General features: G+C 38.2%; 1 protein-coding gene across 9 annotated transcripts in view; it reads left to right on the top strand.

Annotated features, from left to right (window-relative positions):
• LOC106142093 (mitogen-activated protein kinase-binding protein 1) overlaps positions 1 to 13,133 on the top strand; it is a 105,208-nt gene that overhangs the window by 77,155 nt on the left and 14,920 nt on the right. For all 9 annotated transcript variants that reach the window (XM_060952826.1, XM_060952825.1, XM_060952824.1 and 6 more), the window contains 6 exons: positions 2,213 to 2,293; positions 3,519 to 3,643; positions 6,802 to 6,949; positions 8,104 to 8,251; positions 9,003 to 9,226; positions 9,472 to 9,598. In XM_060952826.1, coding sequence (XP_060808809.1) covers positions 2,213 to 2,293; positions 3,519 to 3,643; positions 6,802 to 6,949; positions 8,104 to 8,251; positions 9,003 to 9,226; positions 9,472 to 9,598 — 853 coding nt within the window. The remainder of the gene's footprint in view (positions 1 to 2,212; positions 2,294 to 3,518; positions 3,644 to 6,801; positions 6,950 to 8,103; positions 8,252 to 9,002; positions 9,227 to 9,471; positions 9,599 to 13,133) is intronic.

Genomic DNA, 13,133 nt, shown 5'->3' with positions numbered 1-13,133 from the left:
AAGCGACGCGTAAGATTCAGAGGTCAACGACACAATTTATTCAGCTGATCGATCTCGACAACTCCGTACTTTACTTGATCTTGATACTAGAAAAATAATTTATTTTTCAGACATTTATTTATATGTTTAGTTTTAATTTCTTTTTGTAGTATTGGTCTTTAATAAAGCGTGTGACGTAGTTTTTGAGGGTTTTTTAAATGTGAAAATGATGACGTTTAATTTAAATAAAAATAGGCTCAAACGGCTCAGAAGCATGGGTATAGTCTATGTTTAAATGGATGCAGTTATTTTAAATGTCACCCTGTACGCTTGTCCGTATTCGCTTGTGGTTTTTTGTACATAGTTGCATTTCAATTAGGAACCTTTTTGTATTTGGACTCGTTAATTATTTTACCGTACGTATACCATTCAAACATACATACATATAATCACGTCTTTATCCCTTGCGGGGTAGACAGAGTAAACAGTTTCGAAAGACCAATTCAGATGTTAGGCTTAATGATAGAATTGAGATTCAAATAGTGACAGGTTGCTAGCCCATCGTCTTAAAGAAGAATTCCAAGTTTATAAGCCCATCCTTTAGTCGCCTTTTACGACATTTATGGAAAAGAGATGGAGTGGTCCTTTTCTTTTTTTTATTGGTGCCGGGAACCACACGGCACAGAACCATTCGAACCTTGAGCATAATTTGTTACAATTAAGATTTTATTTTATTACGCATATCCGTATACGCTTAGTGTTTGTTTAATCGTCAATAAGTCGTTGTAATTTATTAGCTAAGTATTATTTGATGATGTACAATAGTGATGTATGTATGTGAGTGTGTATGTATCTCTGTAAATTATAGAAATCAATTAATTTGCGCATGCTAGTTATGTTAACGCTATATAATACATGTTTATTCCGCTTTTTATTTTCGGAGGGGTACAGGTCGCGCGGTGATTTAAGAACGCTCGGCAAAAGTAGAAGGGGCATGCGCAGTGATCAATTTTTAGGTCTATTAGGTGCGACGAGGAGAGAGGGGGGGCGGGTGTGCGCCGACGGCGACACGTATTGGTGGATTAGTCACTCTTTACTTCCCGCGTTGAGTTCGCGCGTCCCGTGTCTCTTGGGTACTGTTGCGCACAAATTGTTTTATCATATTTGTACGCGACAACTTAAAATAATATATCAATTCTCAAACAGTACAAGTCGCCCCTACCCTATGTCCGTCCACGGTTGAATATAACTATGTCAAATTTCATCAAAATTGGTCCAGCCAGGTCAGGTTAAGTGTGAAAACTGAACATGCATACACACATACACATTTTCGCATTTATAATATAAGTAGGGATTATAAGTATTTATAAGGCACAAAATCCATACTAACATTATAAGTATATTATAAGATATGGATATACATAGTTAAATAACCGAGTTAAAACATAGGCTACTTTTTTTGGAAAATCACGCGGGCGAAGTTGCGGGACAACAGCTAGTATTAAATAAATAAAAAAAAAAACATTTCCCTTAGCATTTTTGAGCGCGAATGTACACATGCGCCGTTTGCCCCCACTATTTTTTCCGAGCGTTCTTTAACCACCGCGCGACCTATAGGCAGAGATTGCATCATTCCACTTGCCACGGTCCCTATATATGTACATTTTGTACATACATGCTTCTGCTTTATTCACATTTTTAATCACATATTGTATATAAAGCTTTCATAAATGCTTTGCTGTATTGTAAAGAGCATCTGCTATGTTGAATGTAAAATCCAAATATTGTAATGAGACAACGTTTGCATTTTCGATATTTTGTTTCTAACGTGCATAAATACAACCACGTCTATATCCCCTGCGGGGTTGACAGAGCCGACAGTCTTGAAATGACTGAAAGGCCGCGTTCAGTTGTTTGGTTTAAGATGGAATTGAGATTCAAATGGTGACTGGTTGCTTAGGGGACATTATAAGTCTTTCCTTAAGTCGCCTTTAACGACATCTTTCTGATTTTTGTTTGCGTTACAAAAAAGTTTTTGCGAATAGAGTGTGAATAGTGACTAGTTGTTGCCTTAATTTAGTTATCATTTCTTTTTTCTTTATTTTCTTTTTTATCGTTCATTTGATATGAGGTATCGGTATAGGTAAATCTGATCTATTTAGCTCGATCATTTTCATATTATTATTTTTTTAAAGTTTTTTTTTTACTTTATGTTATTTTTTTTACTACCTAGGTAACGATAGTAACGAATGCCCGTGACGGCCGCACGAGGCATCACACGGATGATTCGTCGCTCGGCAGTTTTAAATATGAGGTTGGGTTTTGTTCTTTTTTTTTTCATTTTTTTTTCGTTTTTTTTTTGTTTTTTTTTTATTATTTACTTAATTTATATGTGCGCAGAAAACATCGAGAATGATATACACAAGAAACAAAATTACATAGTTTCTGTTTATTTTGGAAGAAATCTCTTTCAGCAGAACTGAGATAGGAAATATGATGGAAAGGGTGACAGCAGTAAGAGTATAGTAAAAATATTAAAAAGAAAAATCTTTCTGACAACCGCATACTTACCACAAACGTTGTGTAAATTATTAAAAAAAGCAAATTTTATTAAATACATTCACGTCTTTATTTCCTTGCGGGAAGACAGAGCCAACAGTCCCGAAAAGACTGAAAGGCCACCATTTTTTTTTAAATTTTCTAATAAAGATTCTTTTGGTGCTGACATTATCACAGGGTGTCGGTCAATGTCTTGTGTAAGAAAGAGTAAGATAATAAAAACCGCATACTTGTGTCTCTGTCATCCATTTTTTTATGTATGACGGATCTTTAACTTTACTATGGCTCACCGAGTGTTTGTTTGTTTGTTACCTCTTCACGCGTTATCTATAGAACCTTAAAATTACACGTAAATATAATTAAGAGTTCAAGACCTAGGGTACCTTTCATCCCGGTTCAAACCATAGTTCCTGTTAGATTCGTGTAAAACCCTTTATTCTTTTACATGGGTGGCGCTAAATTCGCGCGGTTATAGCTTTTTTTATTATTATTTATTTCACAATATATATAAAAATTAAATATATCTAGTGCATATATAAGAACTATATAAGAACACTGATAAAAACCACAGAGGTTTGTTCACAGTGTTAACATCAACGTCAGTATAAAATATTTTATATTAATAACATAATAAATAGTTAATTAAAAGACCAAAAATAGGAACCACGTACTTAGACCATTTAAAAAAAAAACAAGTACCTAGTAGTAAGTTTTACTTTATCACAATCACTACATAGTATAAAACAAAGTCGCTATTTTAGTCTGTTTGTCTGTATGCTTAAATCTTTAAAATTACGCAACGGATTTTGTTTGATGCGGTTTTTTGTAACAGGTAGAGTGATTCAAGAGGAAGGTTTTTATGTATAATAACATTTATAATTTTTCATCCGTGCGAAGCCGGGGCGGGTCGCTAGTAGTTCGATAAATTAAGGCTTGAGTTTCTTTCAGCTAATTCACTTATAATAATGATTCAATTCCAGGACCAGGAGTCGACTGAGCACGATGGCGACATAGAAGACATATCGGACGGTGAGAGAACCTCGTCTTCTGAGAGCCGGAACAGGCCCACGTATTACCCAGGGAACAATGATGACGATACGCCCGGGTAAGTTTGAAATCACGTCTTTATCCCTTGCGGGCTAGACAGAGCCAACAGTCTTGAAAAGACTGATAGGCCATGCTCAGCCGTTTGGCTTAATGATAGAATTGAGATTCAAATAGTGACGGGTTGCTAGCCCATCGCCTAAATAAGAAACCCAGGTTTGTAAGCCTATCCCTTAGTCGCCTTTTAAGATATCCATGGGAAAGAGATGGAGTGGTCCTATTCTTTTTTGTATTGGTGCCGGGAACCACACGGCACAGATTGAAAAATAGACTGGAAAAGATTGCATTAGCGATAAGTCTGCCTTTGTTCAATCTCTGTCTGTTTTGTGCTGTTTTGTATGTTTTAAAGCCGTGTGGTTCCCGGCACCATTACAAAAGAATAGGACCACTCCATCTCTTTCCCACGGATGTCGTAAGAGCCGACTAAGGGATAGACTTGGGATTCCTCTTTAATGTAAATCCCTGCCAATCTAAGGTCTGCCGCGCCGATGGATGCATGGCTAGGGGCGAGCCTAGTCTCGAGCGTGCCACTTCCGCCATGGGGTTGGGCGACCCCCAGGTAATGGCTAGCCTTACCCTGGCATGCGGGGCTCTGCTGGGGCGGACAAAATTTTTCCCTAGCGTCTCGTGGGAATCGCATTATGAACCTTAAAAAGCATATAAATGGCGGCGATGGTGTCCGCACCCCATCACGTCTCGTTCCCGGCGGGAGCGGTATGCGGTCTGCTGAAAGCCGCTTTGCGACGATGAATGTAAGAGGAGGAATGAAGGATAAGATTGAGGAAGTATGCCAGATGATGGATGAAAGACGTTTGGATGTGTTGTGCGTGAATGAAACGAAGCGGAAAGGATGCGACGCGACGCAGCACGGCCCTTACACGGCGTATTGGTCTGGAATTTCCAGTACCAGGCGAGGCTGTCAAGGGGTCGGTCTAATTCTTTCTGCACGAATGGCTGAGTGCGTGAATGAGTATGAGTGTGTCAGCCCTCGTCTTCTATGGATTAGGCTGAAAGTTGGAATCACTCGGATCTTCGTTCTAGGTGTTTATGCACCTTGGGATGTGGGTTCGAGGGGTACAACATCAGGAAAAAGCGAAAACGAGGAGTTCTGGAATAGTGTAAGAGAAGTATTGAAAGTTACCAAGCCAAATGAGAAGATTATTATGTTAGGTGATTTTAATGGATGGGTGGGTGTAAAGCGTGATGGATATGAAAAGGTGCTTGGTGCGTTTGGTGACGAAAAGGTGAATGATAATGGAAGAAGTGTATTAGAAATTTGTCTAGAGTGGGATCTTTTTGTGTCGAACTCAATGTTTCAACATAAAGAGATCCACACCTACACAAGAGTGGAAGGTATTTTAAAAAGTATGATAGACTTTGTGATTGTAGATGAAAGATTGAAGAACAAAGTGCTGGATACCCGTGCATATCGCGGTGCTGGCATTGACTCGGACCATTTACTGGTGATATCCCGGATAAGGGGTATCTTCAATCGCTGGCGGCACAGGGTAAGGGAGCAAACCAGCGCTTTGGAAAGAGTAAAAGTAGAAAATTTGCAAGATATGGATGTAGGGAAGAAGTATATTAATAGACTGAAGGATGAATTTGAAGATTTAGAGGAAATGAGCGATATTGAAGATGGATGGAAGGAATTTAAAGAAAGAATTGTGAAAGTAGCTGTTGAAGTGTGTGGTGTAAGTAGAAGAAGGAATGGAAAAAATCACAAAAATGCGTGGATGAGTAAAGATGTGCAAGAACTTGTGCGATTAAAGAAGAAAGCATGGCTGGATTTGTTAGCAGCAAAAGCTAACTTAAGAATGCAAGAGGTTATAGATGAAGATGTGAATGAAGCACGTAAGGAATATAAGAAAATGAAAGATTTGGTTAAGAAAGCTGTGATTAGAAAGAAAGAAGAGTATAAAGAGGATTTTGATAAAAGGCTATCAGAAGACTTTCAGTCAAATCTGAAAGTATTCTGGAAATCCGTAAGGTCAGCCCGAGGAAATACTATAACCAAAGAGCTGACTAGGATCAGATGCCAGGATGGTAGCGTTGTGAAAGGAGAAGAATGTGTACTAAAGATATGGAAGGACTATTTTGAAAGTTTATTTGAAAAAAAGGAAGGAAATAAGAAAGATTTCTGCTATAGCGAAGAAAAAGAGAATGAGATGGAAGGCGAAATTGAAATGTTCGAAATTGTGGAAGCACTTAAGAGTATGAAAGCGGGAAAGGCTGCTGGGTGTGATAGAGTGTCGGTCGAGATGCTTAAAGCAGGAAAAGGCGTAGTAGCTAGTCAGTTGTACTGCCTTTTCAATTTGTGTTGGAGAAGCGGCCGAGTACCAAAAGATTGGTGTAAGGCTGTTATCGTGCCACTTTACAAAGGAAAAGGGTCACAGCTGGACTGCAAAAATTATCGTGGTATAAGCCTGCTTAGCGTCGTCGGCAAATTGTATGCTAAGGTATTGATTAATAGAGTCAGGAATGAAACTGATGACAAAATATGGGATGCTCAAGCGGGATTTCGAAAGGGAATGGGATGTACTGATCAGGTCTTTTCCTTGCGGTGCATAGCCGAAAAGTTTTTGGCCAAGAGTCAAAAAGTCTATTGCACATTCGTAGATCTGGAAAAGGCCTATGACAGAGTTGAGAGGAATGAATTGTGGTCAGCACTTTCTTTGCATGGGGTGAGCAGTCTCTTAATACGAGCACTGAAATCCTTATATGAGGATTCGAGTGCTTGTGTCAGGATAAACGGAGCGCACACTGAGTGGTTTAAGATTGAGAAAGGCGTTAGGCAAGGATGTCTTGCGTCACCGTGGCTGTTCAACCTATTTATGGATAGCTGTTTGACAGATTTGAAAGAGTCTAAAAGTGGATTAAGGATGAATGAGTTACTCGTCAAATGTCTGCTCTATGCCGACGATCAGGTTATACTGGCGTCATCAGCGGAGGAGTTACAGGAGATGGTAAACTGTATGCATGAAGCTTTAAAAGAGAAAGGAATGAAAGTGAACGTAAGTAAAACTAAAACACTGGTTTTTGAAATATGATAGATAATTATAATTATATTTTTTTTTTAGAGACTCTTAACTCTGTCTACACCGCAAAGGATATAGACGTGACTTTATACATTTATGCATATGATTCTGATTATTACAGCGAATTCATGGTGAACGCAATGGACGCGGAAGAGTTGCGTCAATCCGTGCGTCGCTCCAAAAGGTGGAAGGCGAATTCTCCGAGACTGGAGTTGCCGCCGAGCGGTACTTCTCTCAGTGGGTCTGGCCATGATTCTGATGATGATGAGGTGAGTCATTGATTCTTCTTACTACATACATACATAAAATCACGCCTCTTTCCCGGAGGGGTAGGCAGAGACTACCTCTTTCCACTTGCCACGATCTCTGCATACTTCCGCTTACTTTTTCGCTTCAAATGTGTATTCTTCTTACTATTGAGTCCAAATGTCTCGGCAACTCGAAACGTCGACACCACGATATGACATTATTTTATAGCGCCATCTGTCTGACAGCGGGTGAATTAAAAAGTAACTACGTACATGCTTTTGATCGGTTAGTTTGATGCCGCCAATATTCAACCGCTCCAAGAGATGAAAGGCGGATTCAACCAGAATTGAGCATGATTCTGATGATCATGAAGTTAATGATTTATTATGTAATCCACTTCAAGAAGGTGCGATGTCAACTCGTTAAATTTCTATATCGCAATTTATATCAGATTTGTTAAGACAGTAGTGCCATCTATCTGACAGTAGATGAATTTATATGTACCTAACTTCTTAGTTTTGTCTGTGTCCCATAAGTATCGTCGTATCGTTTCAATATATACAATCGTGAATGAAAAATGTATGTGTGGCGAAATCACTAACGTCAAACGTCAACTGTCAATCATAGCGAAGAAAATGACGGTATAACATCTAGTCGGGCGGAAGATCTTCCCTTTGGTGGCGGTCGAGCCGGATAATTGGTTCTATATTCATTCGTTTTTTAATGATTATGTCCATGTTTTAGATTTAAGAGATCTATATTTGTTAATTGACGTCCGATGAAAATGCTGCAGTGTAATTTGTTCCGCCTCTTCTTCTACACATGCACTTTGGAAGCGGTACTAGTAGTTATAATTAGATTCAAGTGTTGTGACGTCAATAAGTGATACCTTGTATCCGATTTTGAAAATAAATTTATTCTATTCTATTCATCGCTACCGCTACAGTATGGCAAATTAAATTGAACTTAAACTTCTACATAGCATAGTCATAAATATTTTATTGTTTCTGCCATAACTTTTTGCACACTGATATTGGTAAATATATATTATAATAAATATGCCGTAAGACTTATATTATTTAACAGCAAATGCATTTGATTGTTTAAGACAAATGAATAATCTTTATAATTTTTTTTTCCAACATAATAATGATTATTCATGTTTCTAACGCAGGTATCGACTCCGTCCGGTGATAACGCTGATAGGAACCCGTTATCAGGGTCGTGTGAATCCCTGGATACGGCTGGAAGAAGAGAGAAATACATCAAGTCAGCTTTCGATAGCTTGAGCGGGGCTGAGATGGAAACAGCACTTAGCGGAGGTAAGGTTTTAAAATATCTTTGTATTTATTTTAGTCTACTTGTCTCTTTCGCATCTTCTTCTTGAAAACGGTCGAGAAGGAAGATGTACTACATCAAGTGTGCTTACTATATAATTAAGTAACTACTTTTCCATATACAGCGTCGATTATCCGAACTAATTGGGGGACGTGGGTGTTCGGAAAACCGGTATTTTCGGATAATCGAACTAATGTACATATATATTGATTCAGTCATACAAATTTACGTACAGGTAAATGAAAACCATATTACATTTATGAATATCTTTAATGACAAATAGAAAATAAACAAAAAAAAAGTGCAGACAATCTTGTAGTCAAACTAGTGTTTACTAATTAAAATTAACGCCTAGCAGTTACTAGGACGTACAATACCGAAGTGAACAAGTCGCGACAAGTGTCGCGAAAACTGACGCGCGGGCGGGCGGTGATGTTCGGATGAGCGGTCGTTCGGGTGAGCGACGTTCGGATAATCGGCGCTCCACTGTAATTTGTATGAAGAGGTCGTTAATTTTATTTAACCCGTTGATTGTTCTTTAAGTGCCATTAGCCTATCAAATATGTCAGTTTCCACGTTGATAAGAAAATTTGGTTTGTGTTTAAGTTTTTTTTTATCTAAAGGATGAATTTTATTATAGAACAAAGTATAACAACATTAAATTATGTGAGTAATTTATTTTAACAAAAGTATAAGGAAGATTACAGCATGTATTAACAGCATGTATATTTCCAGGCAACACCTCCCTGTCGTCGCAGCACTTGTCCCGCGGGCCGGTGCCCGCGCGGCGCCCCCCGCCCCCCGCGCCGGCCCCCGCCCCCGCCCCCGCCGCGCTGTCCCCCGCCGCCCCCGCGCCCCGGCCCGCGCCCCGCGCGCCGCCGCACGTGGAGCCCGAGGCGGCGCGCCGCCGGGCCGAGCTCACCAGGAGGATACTGGAGACGAGGAGGCAGCTGGAGAACGTGAGTTACATTACTACATTCATTCACTCGTTCACGCATTCATTCATTCGTTCACTTGTTCACTCATTTTCAGTCTATCCCAGTCGCGTTTTACGACAGCCGTGGGAAAGACACGGAGTGGTCCCATTCCTTTATTCTATTGGTGCTGGGAATCACACGGCACCTTTGTTGAAATACCACACAAATTATAGATTTTTGATTATACAAAATATTTGATTTATTCGCTAAAACCAAATTTCCGACAGGTGGCGTTCCGCTCTAACCTCAAGTCCAGCCAATCCACCACGGATCTTTCATACGTGCCGGAGAAAGATGGATCCAGAAGAACCAGACCTATCTCCATGGCTGTGCCAAGCAATAATAGGAATTATGGTGAGAAACTTGAGGTTTATTTTGCGTTAATTGCTGGATGTGGGTAGTCGTGTCTTAAATTAAGCAGTTGGAAGAAAAGAGTAAATTACGGATTTTTTTTTTATTTAGATTATGAAGACCTTTTTACTTTTTTGTGTACAAACATTCATTAAAAAGAAAAGATTACTTTCTTTCTTTTTGGATGACGAAATAAACATAATTCTTATTACTAAATTACAAACATCTTCAGTGAATGGGATGTATTGTGTAGTTGTTGGGGTACCCGTAACCGGGAGTAAACCAGGGAACTTATGCTATACTAGATTTCCAAATCGACTGTTAAACAAGTAAAATGATGTCAAAATTGTATTGCAAATGTTAATTTTTTTTTGTCATAGAAATTTTCACGACTGTCCACATTCTATTTGCTAAATCATTGCTAATGATCTTGAGTGAAACACTACCATTAACATCATAACAATGACGGAATCATTTATAAATCTGGCGAGAAATGTTCGGTGAGAAACTCTATGTTTCATGATTTTGATTGCTCATTGAATGAAGTATATATTTTATAAACATAATTAATAATATTCCACAAAATTTAGAATGTGTTATAAAAATGGTGAAGCCGTTTTATTGAAGTTTTAAGTAAGACTTAATACAATTGATTGATAAATATTTCTCGTCAGAACGCAACATGTATTGCTATATACTAACATTTGTGATTTCCCACCACGCTGGCCAGGATTCCCCAACCCTTGTCCGGAAGACACCCTGGACAGTCTAAATTCCAACTTTTTCGACAGCCTTAACCCCTACCCGGTTAACGTAGACTATAGGAACAAAAACCCTTACGCCATTCCCGCGAATTTGAATAAATTAATTCCGGACTATTTAGAAAACTTAGCCCCTTATGTACCACCTCATGCTAATATGACGACAACTCAAAATGATAAGAGAGCGATGAATTTTACGCCCTACGGGACTAAACCTATGGTTTTCAAAGAACAGTTGCCACAGAAACCTTTGGCATTTACAATAGATATGGGCAAAAAGGTGCAATCAAAAGTTTTCAATAGATTATTCCCAACGCAAGAAGACAAGGATCCACCTAAAGTGCCAGCCAGAAATTTCACGTTGGATTTGAATAATGATAAACCGCAACCAAAGCCCAAGCCTAGTGCTAGAAGTATTTTCAAAAATTACAAGTCTTGTCCAGTTTCTCCCGTGTCGGAGGAATGCAAATGGGCTGACAAAGCTCAGAAAAGCCAAAACCAAGCTGGAAACGAGCAGAAATCACAAACTAATTCTTTGGATCCCAAAAAGAGAAATTCCCTTATTTTTTTCGTAGGTTTTGATGGTAAAAATATAAAAGATAACGGTAAAAGTATCGTGGATACAATAAAAAGCGATACAGAGAAAATGATTGCGGAAATAACTAAGAAATACGGTGATTTGGATGAGTTTGAACCTAATTCCCAAGATGACTTAGATCTGCATCCGACTAAAGAAGTAGAAGAAAAAGATGACGGCAATTTCTCGTCTGATTCATTGGAAGATTGCAGCCTTAGTCAGGATGCTAGTTGTAAAAACAAATTGTATTCTAAGAAAGTTTGCAAGAAGCATAATAAAAATAGAGCTCCCAGAAGAACTGTGTCTAATTATGAAATATCCAGTGTGACTGATAAGCCAGTTGTTCCCGTCAAACCGTCTTATATAGGTCAGAAAAGTTCAACTTTACCTCGTAATATGCCGTCAAACCTTGAAGATATAATGGACGAGGATTCAATGAATTATAATTACTCTAACATGTATAGGTGCCAAAGTGTGCTGACTAAAAGGTGCGTTACACGTTCAAATGAATCTATGCTCAGTGATCACTCGAATTGTTCAAGTGTTTCTAATGAAATATTTCTCAAATATGGCAACGAAGTAGCTTTCCAACAAGCTAAATTTGATAGTCGATATAATTTGATTGAATCTCAGAATTGCTCTTTTGAAAATATCAATGAACCGGATGATAAGTATCTCGAAAGTCACCGACATAGCAGCGCTAGTTTCTTCCTCAATCAAAAGAAGTATATGAAATCTAGTTGCAGTCAAGAATCAGTGCTTTCAGATGAGATGTACCTTGATAATGATAATCATTTGTCCAGAACTAATTGTAATTCGCTTGAGAGCGTATTATCAGACGATTCTGAATGCACTAAGAGTGCACCTTTAGAAATGTTATTCGAAGGTACGAAGCCTAAAAGACAACAAAGAAACGCGGGAGTCGGTATACCCAGAAACAGTAAAAGTTGTTACGAATTTGATAATGCATCGAAAAGTTACGGTTCTAGTCCTAACAACGTGCCATATTTTGGCGGGTATATGTATAATAATTACCTTGAAGGTACAAGTCCAGTTTACAAAGATTCAACGCCTGTATGTATGAACCCGAAAGCACCTACTACTAAAGTATACGGGTTCGAAGTACCTACAAATGAGATGTCTGGTCATAAAACTGTTACAAGATCTAGAAGTTTGTATGATTCTTCTTCTAAGCAACCACCACCTCCAGCTAAAAATATTGCGTATTATTTCGACGGAAATAGTGTACAGCAGTATACTAAAGATAAGAAACAAACAGGTGAGATACCAAGATTGAATTCAGCAGACTACAGGGCTAATACGAGTAAATCTTTACAACCAAAGTTTGCTGAGAAACACAAATACACGAGTGAAATGGATGGATGTGATCGGAATGCAATGGTTAAATCAAAGAGTTGTAGTTTTGAAGTAGTTTTGGAACCAGCATCTAAGCCAAATCCTTTGAAAAATTTGATGGAAAAACGCAATTCTCACGTACAGAAAAACTTAGAGAAATTTGAAGAGCAAATACGTAAAAATATACAAAATAAAGTGAACAAAAATCAGATGAACAAAGAAAAAGCCAATGGCAATAAATATAATAATGCAACCAAAAGCCTCGAAAGGGGATCACAGAAAAATAATAATACTCACAAAAATGGTAACAAAATAACTATGGAGTTTGTACCACACAAACCTCCGAAACCGATAAAGAGAACATCGTCCGTTAAGATAAACAACAGACTGAAAGCTGGTTTAGAAAAAGCCAGTCTAAGTTCTTCGATATCTTCCCAATATAAAGCCAAATTAGATGGATTACAAAATAAGAATTATCTTAATAATAAGAAACATGAAGATCAAAATTCGAATAGGGTTGATTCTTCGGATAATTCTGAAAAGACTTTTGACGTTTTTGTGAAAGAAAAAGATGTAAATGAGAATAAATCTGAAATCCAGATGGACAGTCTAGAAGTATATGCTATGCAGCGAATGGAACGAATGAAACAAGTTAGTATGGACTCGTTGGACGTTATAGAAGATAGCAATGATTTTGCCAAAGATTCTTTGGACTATTACGCCGAACAAGAAAATAAATTTTACAGTAAAAATATTAAAGATCAGATCAATAAGAAAATATCGAGCGAAAGAGATTTTGTCGAGCCATGTCATAGTCGTCATAGCGATGTGAAAGAAAATATAG

This window comes from Amyelois transitella, chromosome 30 (genome assembly GCF_032362555.1).
Source record: "Amyelois transitella isolate CPQ chromosome 30, ilAmyTran1.1, whole genome shotgun sequence".
NCBI lineage: Eukaryota > Metazoa > Arthropoda > Insecta > Lepidoptera > Pyralidae > Amyelois > Amyelois transitella.
The sequence above is the reverse complement of the archived record's forward strand: the minus strand, read 5'-3'. Positions and strand labels throughout refer to the sequence as shown.